This window comes from Adiantum capillus-veneris, chromosome 19 (genome assembly GCF_014529385.1).
Source record: "Adiantum capillus-veneris isolate H3 chromosome 19, ASM1452938v2, whole genome shotgun sequence".
NCBI classification, from domain to species: domain Eukaryota; kingdom Viridiplantae; phylum Streptophyta; class Polypodiopsida; order Polypodiales; family Pteridaceae; genus Adiantum; species Adiantum capillus-veneris.
Window position 1 is genome coordinate 149,968,609 of NC_140949.1, and position 20,951 is coordinate 149,989,559.

The following is a 20,951-nucleotide window of genomic DNA, read 5'->3' on the forward strand; positions in this document are numbered from 1 at the left end:
AAGAGGCCAAAGTGTCTGTACCAGATCTGACGCCCCTAAGTTCCCTGTGTGGTGTGAGAACTTAGTAGCCAGTCAAGAACTGTGTGCAAGGTTCACTCTGTGGGATCCCTACCGCACAACGGGAAGGAGAAACCCACCGCTGTGTCCAAAGCCTCAATGCCTCTAGCTACAAGAAAGAGGACGTGGACTCGAAAGCAAGTCTCCTCCAGGTCGGGAGAAGAGTCACCCAGGAACCGTGTGAGTCCCAGTGTCTACGAATGTCAAAGCTAGTCAAACCTCTAGGGACTGCTGCAAAAGGAGAAGTCTGCACCAAAAAAGACGACCTCAGGTGGGGCTCTCTCTCTCTCTCGCCGCACGGCTCGTAGCGAAAGCACTACCAAGAGATTGCCTCGCGGCAAACGTGTGTCAAGTCCCCTGCGTCTGAGGAGGAGTGGAGGAGGGGTCGGGAGATGAGGTTGTGGGTCCCACCGGGGAGAGAGGAGGGGCAGGAGGCGGGGAAGGGGGAGGAGATAGGGGAGGCAGAGCGGCAGCGCCTGAGGGAGGAGGAGGTGGAGGCGGAGGAACTGAAGTGGATGGGGCCTCCTCAGGCGGGTCTTGCTGACGGGGGTCAAAACGGTTCCAATCGGAACCCAGTGCTACCAAGCTGCAGAAGGTCGGCCACCAGGGGGAGCAGTGGGGTGAGCCCGCCCTTGTCGGTGGCGGCCAGGCACCTGCTACCAACCGTCAGTTGTTTGATCGCTAATCTCAGTCGAGGTACCACCCTGTGCGTCCTGTGTATCTGGCTGCTCAGTATGCTCAGCCTTGGAAGACTGCGTATGCGCTGTGGGTCAAGGTCTCCTGCGAGGACACGCCTTTGCTAAATGGCCCATCTTTCTGCAAATTAAACACTGATTCGGGAGACCCGAATACTCCACACTCTGTCTAATCCATCCTCCACTCACCCGAGGCAGCAGTACCACCTTGGGGAGGGAGTGTGTGTCTCGAACAAGATCCCGCACAGTAGGTAAACCTGCGGCCTTGGTCACAACTGAAGCTGCAGTGCGTGGAGACTCTAGAACTGTCACAAACATGGAACTGATCCTGGGGAGAAGAGGGAGGTACTCTCGCCTGAGGCTTGGGAAATAGACCAAGATTGGCAAGTCAACCTCCTCCTCAAGCACATCTGTAGTAGGGTCAAAACCATGATGCCATTGTCTGAAGTAAGCTCGAGCTGCTCGGATGCCAAGCGGGCTCATCAAAATCACCTTGGCCATCATCTCTGGAGACTCGAACTCTATCTAGTAGTACCCTCTCCCGAGGATCTGGACATCGGTGATCTTGCCCACATCGGAGAGAAGGTGGGCCTGAAGTAGATCCCGAACCTTGCCCCGACTGGGCTGAGTGCCTATGATCTTGCAGATAACCGAAGTGGCTTGCAAGCGTTCCACTCCGGCCATCAAGCTCGCTTGCTCTTCTGGCGAGAGAGCAAGTCAAAGGGTCGGCTCCACGGTGTCGGGCGAGGGAACTTCTATAGAGTCCCTCTGAGGTGGAGTAGAAGCCGCCATTCTGTGTCTGTTGCTGAATCGAGAAGGGCAATGGTGACGCGAAACTCCCATTAGGCTGAAAAAACAACTTCCTGCGAGCTGAGAAGCGGGATTGGAGGTGGGTGGGGGAGTGAATGTAAGCGGGAGCGTGAGGCTGAGGCGGGTGGGCTGTGCGCTGAGAGCACTGTGTGCTGAGCTAGCAGCGGGCAGAGCAGGCAGCAGGCTGGGAGGGGAGAGAGCGATGGCGAGAGGGGGGATGCAGGTGCGTGCGCAAGGGAGGGGGGCGAGGGCAGCAGCGAGCCGAAGCCTTGCTCTCTTCTTTCTTGTGGTTATCTCATGATTGTTTCTCTCAATAGTACAAAACATAGTTGACCAACCTCTTGCCAAGCCTCAAAATCACATTGGAGACAACAAACCTCCAACAAAACTTCATGCCTGATATGAGACCAGAGAAAGACTTGTCTTGAGAAAGAGTGGCATTTCTACAATCCCACTTACTAAAATGAAAAAAAAAATCTAATCAGTTCAAGCACAATTTGTAGAGGTTTCGGAAAATCTTAAGGCCACAATTTGTAGTGCAAGTTGTTTTTGAGTGACTCCGATTTGGAAAAAACGATGCGATTAAGAGTGCAATTGACTAGTAAAGTACCGTGTTCCTCCATTAAAAAGAGCGAATCAGTATTACAATTACACAGACAATCTGCCTAGCTTTGTTTCATCTTTTGCTTTAGTTCTACGTGAACAAGCTTTGAATGTGTGCACTTTGTGTGACCCATGAATTCAAGGCTACAGTGTCATAGTAGCAGAGACTTCCTTGCCAAGGTTCAACTGCTTGTAGGCATTGTGGCATCAGGCAACGAGCTGTGTGTATATTATACTCCACACATGCCCCTGTTGTAGAAGTCATCACCTCACTTAGCCAAACAGTGCATGCCCTTCACAAGACATCATGGCATGCTTGCTGGATATTGGACGATACTGCATGGAGCTATTAAGTAAGTTGAGCCACTTGTGATACGGCACCACTTCTATTATGTAACCGATAAATTAAAGAAGACTTTGCCATCTGTGGTTCGGTCTCCAAATAAGCTACGATGTCCTTCACTGTTATTGTACGAGGTGGCTTGGGTGTCTGATTGGGAAGACTGCCTTGATGTCGTATTTGCCCTGTATCACCTGCCAATTTACACCATGTAAAGGCAGACTTGTTAACTTTGATTGTAATGGTACATGAACACACCAAGTACAGGCTGCTTGAAAACACGATGTTTGGACATTATTTACATTGACAAACAAATAAGACTGTTGGCTCCTTGCAAAGCTAGGATATTTACAAGTTACCAGCTGTGCAGTCGTAAACCCTAATCCCTAAACCTTACCCCAGCTCTATGCGACTCATTTGGAGCCTTACTAGGAGTCCAGCAAACCAACACAAAGAAATTAGCTTCACATACGTTGGCCTGATCTGAAATCACCTAGTATTCACAACTTGTGCTTACTCATGACTCTAGCCATCTGAAAACTGTTGGGCTTTTGTATGGGGGTTGTCGCCCATTGCCCATGATTGTGTAGATAGTGCACTGTATCCATATACCTTCCTATCACTAGAGCATGCAAACTGCATCTGCATCTACTGATCATCCAAAACCATCATAACAGCTGGTAAAGACTTGTGACACGTTATAAGTTTAGAATTCAGCCAGGGACCCCAAATACATGGAGGCAATAAAGACCAATCTTTAAAACCTTCAATTCAAGGAAAGATCTTCACAAAGCAGTTTTGCCTTAAACAATTTGCTGGTGATAAAAGACATTACCGGAAACCTTCTTCAAAGCACTTTGAGTAGTTGCACTCCCTCCATCTATAGGTGCTGCTCTTCCTGTTTGTCTAGTTTCAAGTTGCTTCTTATCAACCTCTCTGCTGCTAGTGTTCGCAGCTCCAATGCTAGTTATTGCAGACACATCATTTGCAGTTGTTGCTCCTGATCAATGTCAAAATTATCATCTAAATGTATTACGGAGCCACATTTCACCTTATATACAGTTTCAAACGGAGAACCGACCTGATTCACCTTCTCTCTTCTGCCGTCCTTGCTCAGCCATCATCTGCCACTTTAACAGCATATCATTGGCTGATCGGGCTGCTATACTAGCAGCATTTGCCTTTTGTTTACCTTCATCTCCCTTCTGTGACTGCAGACATGCGCCACAATAAGACTGCCTGATAGGATACTCAACCTTGAGCAATGCTGATAGCAAATAAGCACCTTCTTCTCTTTAGTGCGTGAAGTTGTGCCATCCTCTTTCGATGCCCCTTCATTCTGAGAGGACTTCTCCTTTTCCTGAAAGGCACAAAACACTGAGTGTCAAATGACAAGATGTCGCAGCATCAAGCTTGCAAATGGCCATATTCCAGATACCTCGTTTAATTTCCTCAATCGCTCTGTTTCTAGAGCTTGCTTCTTTTCTTGGGCCTCCTTTGCCTGCTTCCGAATCAGCAAGATTTGTTTCTGAATATCAGAAGTCACCACCAATTTGTGCATCTCTTTCTCCTGGTCACATCTCTATAGAGTAAACACATTCTTCATCAATGCCTGAACCAATGCAACAGGATAGCTAGCTATCCCTTCAGGCTAACTGTCCTACAATCTCTATTTCTAATTAGGCGCATCTCAATTCATTAAGGTTTGTTCAAAGCTTAGTTCACATAGATTGCACTTAATACATACTCGGCCTGAGATTTTTGTAAGCTTGTATAGCATGTTGCGTAACCGCTCCTCTACAGACTGCACAAACGGTAGATAAGCTCGCCGTTCTAATCAAAATTGAGTCATACACTTAGAAAAATCAATGACCGACCATTGATAAGCATTGCTCAGCCTCTTCAGTGACTACAGACACACCATGCTTAGCTGCTGAAGCATTTAATATACCAGCAGAAATACAACACCGGCATTGCAATGAAAAGACAGTGAGTCCAAAATAATAAAGCAATATAAGCATAAAAAATGTGATGTTTCCTCCATATCACCAAAAAAATATTTAATACTTCTAGCTCTCACCAATTGCATTAACTTTTGTTCGGAGGGGACCCCTCTCAAGAAACAAGCGTCCTTCCTCTTCCTGTGCAAACCTTCTCATGGCTTGTGTGTTTCGACTTTCCTCCTTTGGTCCTGCCAGAAGTTGTTCCTCCTCTTCCTGCACACCACTGGGCCTTCAATTTTTCTCTAGCTGAGATTCCTCAAAGACTATGCTTGCACTCAATCTTAAACATGTCAGCCAAATGTAGCAAGATCAAGAAGTCTACAACATACTCGAAGGTTAACACCACTGACAGCTGTCACATCATTAAGTTGATCAATGCTTTGCTCCAGCACATCTCCCGCAACCTTTTGCTTCTTGCTGAACAAAAGATCAACAGAGTCCAAAATGAGCACCTTATAACAAAAGGCCGAGAGAGATGAAATGAAATGATACATTAACGTCTTCAAAAGGCCAGAAAAACATATGGGGAGGAGTACAATCACATGAAGTCTAATGAGGTGTACAATGGTGATCATCCCATAAACTCTCTCATGGGTCTCTGCAGTATGGCATCAATGTCCTCCACCCTTGGGGAAGGGGGGAAAAAGGGCGGAGGGGGGGGTTTGGGGTGGGTTGGGGGGGGAGGGGGGGGAGTGCTTGATGTCGCTCAACAATTCTCTGTCGCCTCTAATGCAAACCTTGTCTACGATGTGAAGATCCTCGCATACTCAGGCCTCATGAGTGGCCAAGCTGGATGGCTCGATCAAGAACGAGGCCCCGATGAGGGTGTGACTAGGTAACCTGACCCGAGTACTCTCTCTGTAAAAAGTAGTGATCTGCCTCTATGTGTAGGTCCTTTGCTCCTAAGGATAGTCTCTCTAAGTCTACTGATCTCCAACAAGAAGAGACCTAAGCATCTCTGATCATAGTAATCCATGATGTGGGACTGACCATAGTAATCCATGATGCGGGATAAGGGGCCAAAGCCCTCTCTGAATAAGCATTGAAAATGCCTGTGGATCTCCTAGTATGCTGTGCACTGGCAAATATAATGCTCCTTTGCCTTTGGCTCTCTCTATCTCTGGCTCTCTATGACAAACCTGGCATAATGCCTCCTCTGGGGATATACCTCTGTATAGGCCAGCCTATCTCCAACTGGTGAGATGAGGTGTGTAGCTGACCAATAACACATCTGATGCCATGAGATAGGTGAGTGGGTGTCCATATAGTTGGGGCGTGAGATAAACCCACCATCTGTCGCATGGAGAAGATGGCCTCGATAAAAAGCCATCTTTGTCCCCAACTCATGTGATGGAGATAGAAAAGTCCTCCTAGCATCCAGCTGATTGAGATCATGTCTGATAATCTTGCTAAACTTTGAATGTGTGAGGCTGGGGGATGGTGCATCCAGGGAATACCGAAAAGGGGGCAGCCTGTCCATACTTAATCCATGTAGTTCAAACCAAGAAAATACCTGTGCAAACAAACATGAAGTATCACATGCCATGGCCAACTATCGCCATGAGTCAAATGCTAGTCGTGCATATCGTCGTGTGGGCGCTCCCATGTGCTATGAATATGAGGCACGGATCTAGCAAGAGCCTCCACTACAATCGATGGTGCACTCATCTCAGCTCTGATAATCTCATGTGGCACTGAGGCTTTCGCCCGGATCAGCCTAGAGATGGATCTCCATCCATCATATGTGCGCCCTGATCTACTATGATAATCTAGTCTAGGTCCCCATATCTACACTCCATATAGCATGGTAGCAGTGACCAAAGTGTGAGATAGCCACAGCTTAGCACATGGCTCCTGAAACTGCACTTGTGAACATATCCTCTCCAGTACTCCTAATGCTGCATATCCCCTCGTCAATCTCACCTCTACAGCACCTCTCATAGAGAGAGAAGGTCCACTGAATACAGCACCGAGATATTTTTAGGAGTCTATGTGACGGTCAATGACGTGGCACCACCAACCAATGTAATAGGAGAAGCGACTACAGGACAAAAAGTCATAAATCTCAGCTGAGGAACACATGAATCCTGCGGCAAATCACGGTGGGAATCGTGGGCAGTGTACGGAGTTGTTGACTACAGCTTCTTGGACGCCAGTTATTTAACAATTGATTTTAGAAAGATTTTGGGGACAGTTGTAAAAGCAGTCAACTTTTTGGGAAGTTATTACAAGCAGAAGATTTTGGAGCTTATTTTTAGGATGCTTTTAGAAGTTGCTTTTAGAGGCTAAGGCCTTTAAATACAATGCCTAGACTTAGTTGTAAATTGGATCAGGTCCGCGGGTGCACACAACTATAATCTCTAAAACTGGCATGGGTGCTCGACTCTTTGAAGAGGAATTTCGCCTCTTCCATCTCTACGAGTGCAAAGTGTTCTCTCTTTGGTTCAGTTTCCGTCTGTCCTTTTTGTTTGAGAGAAAGATTGAATCATCCGACCAGTCGGTGGTTACAAGTGGTATAAGAGTGTCAATTGTTTGCTTTTCCATTCAAGCAAACGAGTCCTACTCACCATCAAAGCTATGGAGTCGGAAGTAGTTGCGATGACAAAAGAAGATTTATGTAAGAGCAAAGAGGAGAAGAAAAACATTTTTGTTGGGCTATATATATTTTTTGGTATACAAATGATAGCAGAAGAAGAGAGAGGCAAGGAGGCAGCGGGTTTGACCAACGTTGAGCACAGGTTGACCAGTGGATGACCGATACGACAGTGCTTGGAGAAGCATGGGGAGACCTTGGGAATCATCTCCAAACAGTTTCCATGGCTTCATGTGTTCGTTCTTGCTCTAAAAAGACCAAAAAACACGCTTTTCTGTGTTTCAGAGACCTCTAAAAATCTCTTCTACACATGTGGCCTTTTTTGGAAGGATAGGAAGATTTGTCTCAGGGCAACTAGAGATCCACTCTGCTTGAATTTGGAAGAATATTGTATGGGTACTGTTTAAACTTGTTTGATCTTATTTGGACATGTTCGAACCTTGTTTAGGTGTCGGTTGAGCTTGCTTGATATTGGTTTGGATGCTGGTTTCACTCGCTGGGGATATGAATGATTATTGAATGATGGCATGGTATAGCCAATGGCATGCCTTTGTCATACTATGAGGTGGATGCTCACTACGGTCGCTCCCCACGGACTTTGGATGGATGATCGCATCCAAAGAGACATCAATTGGGAACTTGCCCTCTAATGAGATCCAATGTCATTTGTATATGCATTGGAATGGTGCACACCCATGACATACTTTCCATATTGATGAGTGTGAAGACATTTGGCCATATGACAGATTTAAGACGCAATCGAGGTGTCTATAGCTAGCTTAAATAAGTTGGATTCACACACCGCATTTGAATACTTGAGATTTTATTGCATCTCCGCATGTAGAGTGATGGAGATGTATGGAGAGGCCTCTAGTCTCTATGATCTTTCGGATGATTCGGGCGAAGGCCTCAGTGCCACATGAGATTATTCGAGCTGAGCTAGCTGCCCCCCCTCTCGTAGTTGAGGCCCTTACTAAATCAATTTCCTTCATGCATAATTTATGGGACCTTCCCAAAGACAAATATGCTCGGCTAGCCCTTGAGTCATCCCGAAAGCTAGCGCTACAAGGGGACACAACATGTTGGTATGGGCAGATGACATCATGGTTTTAGTCACATGGCTTCAGCATGGATAGACTGCCTCCATTCCAGTACTCCTTGGATGCACCCTCCCTCTCACGGGGACAAAGACCGCTAGACTATACGTCAGGATTTGATTCAACAAGATACCAGGAACACATGGATACAGCCTGTACAAGAGTTGGGCACAAAGATGGCTTTCTATAGAGAGCATCTCCTCCAACTAATAGAGGATTTATATGTGATCAGACCGGCCTATATGGACACTCATTTATCCTATGGGATACAATGTGCTATTGGTTAAATGCGCACATCATCACATCAGCTAGAGATGAGACTGGCAGATTTAGGAGAGAACCAACAGAGGCCAGGATATGCCAGTTGTGTCATATAGAGCCAGAGACAGAGTTACATCACATTTCTCATTGTCCGGTATACTATGAGATACGAGGCCACTTTCACTGTCTATTTAGAGAGCTCTTTGGACCGTTGGCTAGAGTCATGAGATATCAGGATCAGAGATGCCTCGGGTTGTTTTTGCTAGAGGGAAAGTCTCTTGAGGAGACCAGGTAATGGGAGACATTCATAGAGGGAGATCACTGACTTCTTTAGAGCAGGGAGTCAGCAACCGGATGAGCATGCTTCACAACAGACTTCAGAGCCCACTTCTACTAGAGGTATATTAGTGGACAGAGCCACTGAGCTCGGGAGAGCTAGACAACCACATCTACGGGGGCGACCACGACATCGATGGAGGCTCCACCAAAGAATCAGGACTATTCTAGCACGACATGGGAGACACCCAATACGACTATTTACAGAGGCGGACATTGACGAAGCTCTTTAGCGATCGATGCAATACTTTCTCGGACAACGGCCAATGCCGGGCATCCTCGGGCATGGATGATGATGATGATGATTATTATTAGTCTGACGATTTTAGTCTTTCACTTTACTTCATTTTATTTTTGTACCCAAGACATTGGATTAGATCCACAAGGATTGTATCAGTTTGGTCTCATAGGTCATTTTGGCCTTTTGAAGACGTTTAATATAGCATTTCATTTCATTTCCATTCTCTCTCTCTCTCTCTCTCTCTCTCTCTCTCTCTCTCTCTCTCTCTCTCTCTCTCTCTCTCTCGGATCAGAGATGCTTTTGCTCGAGCTGCGCAAACACAGAGAGAGCCTGATGAGAGGAGAGATCAGCCAGTCTCAGAGACGGATCACAAACTTCTTTAGAGCAGACACTGGACACCCGGAGGAGCTGCCACCACAGGAGAGCTCGCCGCCTCACACTGGAGGCACACTGATCAACCGAGCGACTGAGCTAGGGAGATCCAGACGCCCACGACTACGGAGGACCACACAGCATCGACGGAGGTTGCATCAGAGGATTTGGATCACTTTGGCCAGCATGCACGACACCTGGTCAGGCTATTGACCATGGAGGAGATTGATGAGATCCGCCAGCGACCGATGCTGGATCTTTTGTGATCTGTGATTTAGCTATCCCACCTAGCTGGATCTTTTGTGATCTGTGATTTAGCTATCCCACCTATCTGCTTAGATCACACCTAGCTGTTTCAGATTCCATAGCACTTTATTCTGTCATTTTATTTTGTCATTTTTGTTACTCTGACTTTGTATCAGATCCACCACATTGTAACTTTCTGGTCTCATACGTCATTCTGGCCTTCTGAAGACGTTAATATAACATTTCATTTCTCTCTCTCACACACACACACACACACACACACACAAAAGCTGAAATTCATAAGTGGACCATTCTAATACATTAGTTGTTGACCATTGAACATTCTGTATAAAATTCTGGACTAGTATACTGTTTTTGAAATCTTCTTCTCACAATGATTGACAAATTTTATCAACTAGGTATGTCAAACTACATAATAGAGATGGTTGAGTTGTTCAAATGATTGCATTCTGACGTGGTTGACACATGCTGTGTAGTCATAGATGCATGGTTATCGCACTCATTGTTTCACATTGCTTGAGTACACGCTGATACATGGTTCAATACCACATATATACATTCACATTGACGCAAAGTGGAGTCTTGATTAGAGAATCTCTCTTTTGGATTACTTATTCTAACATTTTTTTTTTGGCAATTGTCTTTCAAAAATACTGTGGACAGCTCATGCCACTATTTTGGCCTTGGTTGAGACACCTAGACAAGCTGCCTCGGGCACTCGCAAGTGGATTTGCAAGTATTGTTGCCGACAATTCACCACCACTGTTACTCGATTGATTAGCCATATATCAAGTGTGGGTGGACAAGGCATTTCTGCATGTGAGTGTGCCAGCTGATGTTGTTGAGGCAGTAGTACATGAAACAATATCAGAAGAGAAGCAGCCCTTGAGCGATCTAGGTCTTCCAATGCAGTTGCAGATTTGGAGCTGCTAGATACACATGCGACGCCCCCTTCTGGATTACAATCATCTAGAGCAATCGTGTCTTCTTTGGCTGAGTCTGGCAAGAGGAGGCAATTTTATACTATGGCATTCTCCACTCTTGACCGTATTTTGACACTCAGAGCCATCATTGAGAAGGGTAGGGCACATGGGAAACGGATCTATATACTATTGTAGCTTCGTTGTCACAGACTTGGGACACTCCAAGTCAAGAATTTGACATGACACACGAGAAATTTAAGTCGACACGGCCCGGCGTAGTTTCGTGCCCAGAGGTATTGGCCCCCAAAACTGGCGTCTCTTCCGGTATTTCTTTATTATATTAATGCTTGAGCAAAGTATAACACCTGTAGGGTCCTCTGCTCTCGGACTCTGCGTCCAGATGCTCTGAAGAGAGGCCCCTAAGGGTCTAATTATTCTTACAAGGGATGCCCTAAAGAGCAGAGCCCCAAAAGCAGTTTAACTCAAAAGCAGCTGCCCACAAGCTGTCCCAAAACGCAGCCAACGCAAAAAGTGAAAAACCGTACAGTCTAGCAGTCGTCAGCACAAATAACGAAAATCTGTATTGTCTGCCACATGAGCATGTCAACGTGAATTTCGAGGGTTCCATACGGTCCTGTCCACGTCAGCAAAGCCACATCATCAATTTGTGTCATAACTCTTGAAAGAATTGTAATCGCCCTCGATTACGCCAACAAAATCAGACATAAACCATAAACCAGTTCAATAATACACTGACTCTAAGTACCGACGCACTAGAAGACACAAATCCAGCACTTGTACAAAGACGACAATCACATCACATCATATCACATTCAAATCATATCACATAGAGTCTAGGACCATGATTCCTGGCAACGTTTTAGCAATCACATCTAGATCCGCGCCAGACATCACTAATGTCAGATTAACTAATCCCATATTGCGATCATGTCCATTAATTTCGTTCTGATCTAGGACCATGATTCCTGGAAACGTATTTAGCAATCGCATCTAGATCCATCCCGGATCTCACTGATATCAGATTAACTAATCCCATATTGCGATCATGTCCATAGATTTCTCGAGATCGAAATGCTGCAATCATTTGGTCAATCATTCCATCCGTACTCAAGTACTCTCGTTCCAAGGATCCCAATCCATCAATCACACACTGAGTTCATACTGAACAGAGTGGTTCAATCATTCAATTCTAGTTGTGTGGTCATCTCATCCCACAGGAACTCTTGATGCGCTCACGACAGTTCCATTGAATCATTCATGATTCTTTCTGTTATCAGGTTCATTCGAGAGCTGTCATTGCTTTGAATTCATCATCATCTCATTCTCTAGTTTCATCTGTTATCTGCACACAAATAGCAAGTTCTTCCAGAAAACATTAATTTCATAAATCAAATTTATCTTCAGAAATTCTTATTTCAAAGTTCTTCATTCACACACTTAGTTCATACTGAACACAGTGTTTCAATCATCTACTCATCTTATCCATCCAGAAGTCTTGATACACCTAGATCCTTGTGTAGCCATCTCATCCCCCAGGAACTCATTGATACGCTCACAACAGTATCTAGTCATCTCATTCAAATGGGAATCTTGATGCACTAGAATCATTATCATTCATTCAAAGTTCATGATTCTTATCTTGAATCATGATCGGTTTCATTCCGGAGTTTTTGTCGCTCCCAATTCGTCATCATCTTATTCTCGATTTCACCTGCAAAACAGACAAAATTTTAAGCAAACGGTTCACCTCGTTGCAAAAGAGTCGAGATCCAGTTCCATGTTTCCAAATGCTTTCATATTTATGTTCCTCGCTCCTACTAGTTATCTGCACACGGACAACAAGATATCAATATCCCTTTCGGTTTCCTTTCCAAAATCTGTTATGGAGCGGGTATGTCCTCGCCCTATAATATCTCCTCTGAGAGGTGTTATCTTTGTTAGATTCTCCACGAGAACCTATATGTAATTTGGGATTCTTTATGGCTTATGCCCTATAAGATAGAGCGATGAAGTAAGGGTGGAGGTGGCTAATAAGTTCGGGGTTGGGACATGAAGATTCTTGAATAACAATTTCCAAAGTGCCCAAGTGCCTTGTTAGCTCTTTGATAGGACCGGTATGCTTTGAGAAAAGCACACGCTTGATGCTCTGATACCACTGTCACAGACTTGGACACCCCAAGTCGAGAATCTGACACGATACACGAGAGAATCACTTCACAAATTTAAAATTTAAGTTGACACGGCCCGACGTAGTTCCATGCCCAGAGGTATTGGCCCCAAAACCTGGCGTCCCTTTCAGTATTTCTTTATTATATTAATGCTTGAGCAAAGTACACACCCGAGGGGTCCTGTGCTCTCAGACTCTACGTCCAGATGCTCTAAAGAGTGAGGCCCCTGAGGGTCTATTTATTCTTACAAGGGATGCCCTTAAAAACAGAGCCCCAAAAGCAGTTGAACTCAAAAGCAACTGGCTCAAAAGCTGTCCCAAAACGCAGCCAGCGCAAAAAGCGAAAATCCACAATCTACCACGTCAGCAATTGTCAGTGCGAATCACGAAAATCCGTACTGTCTGCCACGTCACCATCTGGGGGTTCCGTACAGTCATGTCCACGTTAGCAGCCGGACAACAGTGCCATGCCATCAATTTGTGTCATTCGTAGATTTCCGCAAAGCATTTGACATGGTGTTGATGCGATAACTACAGAAGATAAGAGTACCTATTGAGTTGATTTGGGGAATCATGGCTCTATACAAATCAGTGGTGGGACATGTATGCACTCCAAAGGGGATTTCTCATTTAGTTCACTCCAATATTGGAGTGAAACAAGGCTGTCCATTGTCTCTTACTCTATTTGATATGTATATAGATGAGGTTTTTTATTACATTAATAGAAAGTATGGCACGCGTGCCCAGCTGGCAGGGACATGGATTCCATTGTTGTTATATGTTGAATATTATGTTGATCTCTGACTCACCGGAGGGTATGGAGAGACATTTAAATGCATTACACAGATTTGCAGAGGATAGTGGATTGTTTGTAAACCTTGGTAAAACCAAGATTATGGTGTTTAAGACCACAACGAAGTGGATCAGGAGATCAACACTCATATTCACTTATGGTCAAGAGACTGTGGAGTACATGGATGCATACACTCATCTTGGGGTAGTCTTCACTGGGCCAAGGTTTCCTATGAAGAGAGCAACAGAGACTAGACTAACCAAAGCGTATGCGGCCTTGGGAGGATTGGAGAGGATGTGTTCGCAGGTTCAATTCTGGGAGCCCTAAACAAAGCTCTGGATCTTTGATACCTTTGTAGCTTCAACTATACTCTATGGGGTTCAGGTTTGGGGACCCTCTCTGAGTCAAGATGGGTGGAGAATGGTTCCAGATACATGGCTTCAGCATGAGCTTGCCTCCCTTCCAGTGCTCCCTTGATGCACCATCGCCGTCTCTTACACGGGTGGAGATTACGAGACTCAATTGCCAGGACCTGACCTAGTTGGTGGACATGGATAGAACCGACATAGGCGTTGGGCACGAAGATGGCTTTCTATAGAGAGCATCTTCTCCAACTCACACGCGATGGGTTTGTGATTCAACCCAGCTATATGGATACACATCTATGTCATGGGTTATGGTGTGCCATTGGTTAGATACGGACATCTTCACACCAGCTTGAGATTGAGACTCGTAGATTCAGAGGGATACCACCACCTAGTAGGCTATGCCGTCTATGTCATACAGAGCCAGAGACGGAGATGCATTATATATATGTCAATGCACATTGTATTACGAGTTACGGGGTCACTTCTACTGTCTATTCAGAGAGGACTTCGGATCCTTCTCTAGCGTCATGAGCTATCGAGACCATAGATGTCTTGGACTGTATCTTGTCACAAAGTGATGATGTGGCATGACCAACTCGAAGAGAAATGGCTGAGTGGACAACAGAAAACCTAAAAGATAAAAGCTTGGACCCTGACATAAATTTCCGTAAAATGCATTGACATGCTGACGTGGCAGGCTTGTACGGAATTTTGCATTTTGTGCTGCTCGTGCCACGTGGCAGGCTGTACAGATTTCTGCAAATTACGCTGACACCTCTTGAGAGTCTCCAACACTAGCTTCCGAGAGTAGGTGATTTTGGGGGAAAGTGCTTTTGAATTGATTGCTTTTGGGGCATCCCTTGTAAGAATAAAAGAGCCCTTGGGCACTCAAACACTACTCACATGAGAGAGCACACGTAAATTAGATTCATTTCGGGAATTTCAGTTCGAAGTACTTCTTTCATAAAGTCATCCAACAGAATACTATCAGCCCCATCAGTATCCCTAAAATCCAAAGGAAGTTACTGACTTTATTCCATCTAGGTAATTTATAACAAAGGAACGGAGTAACTCCCCTCTTGTGCAGTCCCGCATGCACCAGATTCAACCCGCTGATCTCCGAGAACTCTTGGAATAGTCGAAGCTAGACCAAAAGCGTCAACGTAAAGTTCCAAATCTGAAGAGTATCTGCTAGGTCCTCCTCCTCCATCCACTCCGCATCCAATGGCGGATAGTTCTTGACTAAGAACCGCCGTTCACTTACCTTTCACTTTCCTTTGTGAGCCAGTATCTGTTCTGGAACAAGAATCTCCTCGCTCTCTTTCACTTCAGCTTGCTTGTCAGACTCCTAGTCCACTGGCACCTCACCTTTGAAAGGTTTCAATAGACTCACATGAAAAGCATTGTGAATCTTCCAAGTATTTGGCAACTTCAATCTGGATACATCATTGATCTACTCTTGAATTTGGAAAGGGCCATAGTATCGCATACTTAGCTTTGGAATAAGCCGTTCCTTCCCCTCTCGTTTTTGTAGGCGTGCCTTCTCAAACCGTAAAAGCACCCAATCAACTTCCTTCAGCTGCAAGTCGCGCTGATGCTTGTCCGTTGCCTTCTTATGCCTTGCTTGAGACATCTCAAGAGCCTCATGCACCTTGGCAAAAGCAATATCCAGATCTAGATCATATTGATCTACCTCAAAAATCTTATCTTGGGTCTCGGAATTCTCTGATCCACCATCTGATTCCCTTTTCAGTTCTTTCCTTGTGCCTTGGGACATGTGAATAGCTTCGCTAGCTTCCCATGTTGGCACGTCAGTCTCAATCATCGAAACCTTGAGACGCACTATCATCTCATCCCCTTTCTTCTCCGGAATCCTTTGATCAACTTACATCTTAGGAACCAGAACCTTCGGATGTGCTACCGTCTAATTGTTCCAGAATCCTGTGATGTGCTGTCATCTGGTTCCCTTGATTCATTCTCTTCACTAGCAGACTCTTGCCCTGTTGAGGTGGATACTATCCCGTCCGTAGGATAAGTCAATGAGCCCGCATCCATTCCAACTCGTTGCTTAGCATGTTCCATAAGTCTCTGAATAGAGTCAGACTTCTGGTTTAGATAATAATCTCGAATCTCTTTTGGGAAACCACAACAAAACCGCTTGATCTGCTCTCTCAAAATAATCTTATGAAACGAAGACACTGGCAAATAAGTATCCCAAAACCTATGGCAGTAGTCATCCAATGTATCTTTCTCACTTATTTTCAAGTAATGCCAAGCCATGATGACATCTCTTTCATATTCATTTGATATCCAAGTTGACGTGACTTTTTTTTTGAATTTAACCACGTCGCAGGTGCTTCTTTGCGTGACAACAGAGTAGACCACGATGACTGTGCAATTCCTTTCAAGTAATAAGCCGCCCTTTGCAGTGTTCTGTGAGCTTACCTCCAAAGAAGGTGACGTCAAACTGTTGTACAAACTCAAGGGCTCAATGGCTGTCCTGGTAACGTCTCAAACTTGACGGCCTAACCCCCCTCATTGAACTCTTGGTCTTCTTGCTCAAGACTGCTCCCAAACTGCGGCCATATGTATCACAGTAAATTTCAAAGGGCTTTTGCAAGTCTACAATCTCTCACGGTCCCCAAATAAAAGGAACGCCTTTTCTAAGTCAACACATGCAATTGCAAAGGAGAAGCGATCTCTGCAAATTTTCGAATGAACCGTCGATAGTATGAGCACAAACCCAAAAAGCTTCTAACTTCATGAACCCCTTTTTCAAATCTTGCAAATCACGAATGGTCTCAACTTTTGGCGGGTCCATCTTTACACCTTCCGTTGAGACGATGTGTCCCAGAAAGTGTATCTCAACTCACTCTTTTTTGCATTTACAACCAACTTATGTTGCCGCAGTGCCTAGAAAACCTATAACAGATGGTGTCGGTGATCTGCCTCACTCTTGGAGAAGACGATGATGTTGTCAAAGACAGTGCCCACAAATGATCGATACTCTCTAAAAATCCTATCCATCATGCGGTTGAATGTAGCCGGAGCATTCGTGAGGCCAAAGGGCGTCACCAAATATTCGTACAAACCAAAAGTAGTCCTAAAAGCCGTCTTGTAGACATCTCCAGGAGCAATTTGGATATGATGACGTCTACTCTTCAAATCGATTCTGCTAAAGCCTGAGCTTGAAGAAAATCTTGTCGTTTCTTTTGGAGTTCTGACATATTTGACTTTGATTGTCATTCAATTCTTTCAAAAAGACAGGATTTCATTAATTTGAAAACGGTTGAAGCTGATACAAGAGGGACGGACTCGCCCTTCAGTTTTACATCAAGTACTGTAAGGTGCAGTGGAAGTGAATGTTGAACTTTGCTCAAGATGAGTGCTCCGAACTGTGCTCAAGGGTTCCTTTTACTACGGAAGGGAGAGCCTTCCATTCCTTTAGTGAGAGAGTGCAAGTGATCACAACAAAGTGGTAAACAGTGTGAATGAAGGTACGGAGACTGAGAGATAGATAGAGAAGAATACGACACCAGAATGTTGTCAAACCCTCCTCCGAAGGCCCCACTCTCTATGGCGAGAGCAGTCCACTATTGATTCACAAATCTCTACAATGCAATGGACTTGCCGACGATGAGGACGACGACGAGACGGGCTGAAATCTGAAAACGTTAAGGGCTGAAATCTGCAAATCTTTATCTGCTGAATTTTGACTCTACGTCGGTGACGACGATGCGACGATGACACGCTGAAAACGCAGATGCTGAAATCTGCGTTTTCCGGGGTGAGACTGCAAACTTCGGCTGATCTAACCGTGCGACGAGGAACTGCTGCACGAGGGTGAGATCTGCGAGGTTTGGGGGCTCTATGGCGGACTCACAATGCTGAAAACTGAAAACGCTAGTTCAATGGGCTGATCTGACGCCTTAGATCTGCCAAACGCCGAGGCTGATCTACAAATCAAAAACACTGGGCTGAACTAATGCTTGATGCAAAAACGCTATGCTGGATGCAGGACTCTGCCACCGCCGGGGCTGATATGCAATGCAAAACGCCAGGCTGTCTTCATGAAAAACGCTAGGCTTGATCTGGGGTCTGCATGCAGAAAACGCTAGGTAAACTGCGGGGGGGGGGGGGGGGGGGGGGGTGGTGTCTTGCTGAGAAGGTGCACTGTCGGATGTCTCGTCCTTGCTACCTCTTCTGCCAGAAAGTGCTAGCTATATACTTGGCTTGCTAAATTGCCCCTACCCAGTTCCCAACAAAAGTCACTTAAAATAATAAGTGAAAATTGGCTAAAATAGGGAAAATAGGTCTATGCACTGTAAAAATGTGATGGGTTCTGATGGTCATCTGATGATCATGCTGTGTGCAACCGGAGGATATGCATCTACTCTAAGTGTCTGGACATGCACGGTCTGCGAACAAACTCACAAAAGTGCCAGAACACGTCCTAAGCTAACTGAACTGAATCCATGTCATGAAGTAGCTTGTCCACATACACATAGGGCTAGATGTGCACGTGACAAATACAATCTCTTTGTCCTCCTCATTCTTCAAGATGGCCTTCCTTGCCCTATAATCGACCTTTTTCAAAAGATAACAAATAACTCAAGCGTGCGAAACGACTCCATAGGATTTAGCAAAAAACATGATGGGTGTCAACAAAAGCTGGTAATAATAGAGGGGAGAGGAGTACCACCAAACGCGTTTCGCTCTTAAGAGCTCATCAGTGGTGGTGTTGCTTGCAAAGTGTGTTTGTAAGGGAGGAGGGGAAGGTAGGGGTTTATAAAGGGTGCTTGGTTGAGATTTTTTTTGATAGCTAACAATATTTTTGAAAAGAGTGGAATTAAAGACTGGGTACCAAGGTACATGGAGAGGAGTGAAATTTAAAACTGGGTACTATGGTACATGGAGAGGAGTGGAATTTAAGATGAGGTACAGGGAGAGGAGTTAAGAAGAGTTAAGGTGATTTTAGGTGTAGGTCAAAATCCAAGGTACCAGGGTACAAAGTTTGAGAGAGGAATTTTTTGGAAATAAGAGGGTGGGATAGAAATGAGAAAGAGAGGCTACTTTAGGTGAGAAGGACAATATGCCAAAATTAAAGTGGTTAGACCTTTATGAAGGTGACATAAAAAGAGTCTAAAAGGTAAGACTAGGGGAGGGGTTCAAATGTCTCCAAAATTTTGACACAGAGAGAGAGAGAGAGAGAGAGAGAGAGAGAGAGAGAGAGAGAGAGAGAGAGAGGGTAAAATGAAGGGAAAAGATGTAAGGAAAACTGACAAATGGAGAATTTTTAGGAAGCCAATAGAGTGGGTAGGGGTGGTGTGGAAGGCATAAAGAGTGGGGTAAAAAAGTTTGTATCAAGGGGGGTGTACGCTATGTACAAGAAGGCTATGAATATTGGGTCCGGAGGTCTAGCAAATGGTAGGTCTAGGGAGGTGGGAAAGATTGGCATTGAGTTGGCAGGCTTTAGCAATGGGATTGCTAATACATTGGGAGGGAAGCATTTTTCTAGTGGTGGGTGTGAAGGGAATTTTGAGCACAGTGGGTGGATTTTTTGTTATTTTGGGCGATGGTAAGAGGAGTGAAGTGCGATTGAGGTGAGAGGCTTTGCAAAAAACTTTTAGAAGAAAGTTGGTTGGGTAGCCCTTAGCCCGAAGGCGTAGGTAGAAAAGGTTGCGGAGGTGGAGGTATCCCTTCATGGTTGATTCCCGAATAATATACCTTTTGAGCTCTGAGATAATGAAGGCAACCTTTTGATGGGTAGGGTGCCATGAGATCCAAGGGATGTAGTTGTAGGCATTCAAAGGTTTTTGATAGCAGTGGGAGTCCAAGAGGCTAGATGAAGTGAAGCGGGTACCTTTAAAGAATTCAATGTCAAGGATAAGGGCATGGGTATGGGAGATGGTACTGGAAATTTTAATGTGCTCTTGAAGAGGTTCACCATAACAGTTTAAGAGATGGGTAAGGGTATTACGGGATCCCGTCCATAATCCAAAAGCATCATCAACATAATGTTTGAAATAGAGGAGATTAGGGTTGAGTAAGAGGGGGCAAGAGGTTTCCAAATGACAGAGGAAGAGACAAGCATATACCACGGCAAAGTTTGAGCCCATGGCGGTGCCTTTAGTTTGTTTCCAAAATTTTCCTTTAAAAGTGATGTAATGATGGGATAGGATAAGGGAGGCAAGGGAGAGGATAAAATGGGTTTTGTGAGGGTCAAAAACATGAGAGATGGTAGATTTGAGTGCGGTGAGGCCTTGAATGATGGGGATACTAGGGTATAGGGCTTCTACGTCAAAAGTAAAAAGGAGGGTGTTAGGTGGAAGGGGGAGTTTGTCTAAGTCTTGGATTAGGGTGAGGGAGCTTTGTAGGTGTTGCTTTTGGCAAAGGAGGAATGGATAGAGCTCAGAATGGAGCCAAATAGAGGCTTTCTCAAAGAGGTAACCTTTATAGGAACATATCGGTCGAGAGACGATGGATGGTTTATGAAGTTTAGGGATGAAATAGATAGGACAAGGTTTAGGGGGTTTGTTAAGGGGGGAGAGAATAAAGTTGCGTTCAATAGAGGGGAGGGAGGAGTAGCGGAGTGTGATAGAGGAAAGAAGGGAAGCTAAGAAGGCAAAAGGGATGTTAAGGCAAGGCTCATAAGTGGAGCGGTCATTGAGATGTGAGAGGGCATCTCAATGTCACACCTAGGACGACGTCACACCTTTCCAAAGGCATGATGTAGAAGTCCTCGTGCCCTTAATACCCCTGACATTGCAAACGTAGTTTGCGAAGGACAGGTGTAATGGCAACATCCCGGCCTGTGGCCCCATTTCCTAGGGCGTAAGACCAAGTCGAGACACCAATTCAGTTGAGATAAAGTTGGCCTTGGCTCCTCCATCGAAGAAAATAAAATCTTCTTGGTCTCGCACTTTGCCTCACACTCTGCAAATTTTAGTACTTTCATCCATCTAATGAGGGTCGGTCCCCACACAGTCTGGCACCAATCCTGC

General features: G+C 45.1%; 1 protein-coding gene across 1 annotated transcript in view; it reads right to left on the bottom strand.

Moving 5' to 3' along the window:
* Positions 1 to 2,156: 2,156 nt before the first annotated feature.
* Positions 2,157 to 20,951, bottom strand: part of LOC147435061 (transcription initiation factor TFIID subunit 4b-like) — an 82,004-nt gene continuing 63,209 nt past the window's right edge. The window contains exons 11-19 of the mRNA XM_086489716.1: positions 4,838 to 4,925; positions 4,586 to 4,721; positions 4,383 to 4,438; positions 4,253 to 4,309; positions 3,944 to 4,087; positions 3,791 to 3,865; positions 3,587 to 3,716; positions 3,341 to 3,505; positions 2,157 to 2,699 (exon numbers count right to left, since the gene is read on the bottom strand). Coding sequence (XP_086345842.1) covers positions 2,515 to 2,699; positions 3,341 to 3,505; positions 3,587 to 3,716; positions 3,791 to 3,865; positions 3,944 to 4,087; positions 4,253 to 4,309; positions 4,383 to 4,438; positions 4,586 to 4,721; positions 4,838 to 4,925 — 1,036 coding nt within the window. The 3' untranslated portion in view covers positions 2,157 to 2,514. The remainder of the gene's footprint in view (positions 2,700 to 3,340; positions 3,506 to 3,586; positions 3,717 to 3,790; positions 3,866 to 3,943; positions 4,088 to 4,252; positions 4,310 to 4,382; positions 4,439 to 4,585; positions 4,722 to 4,837; positions 4,926 to 20,951) is intronic.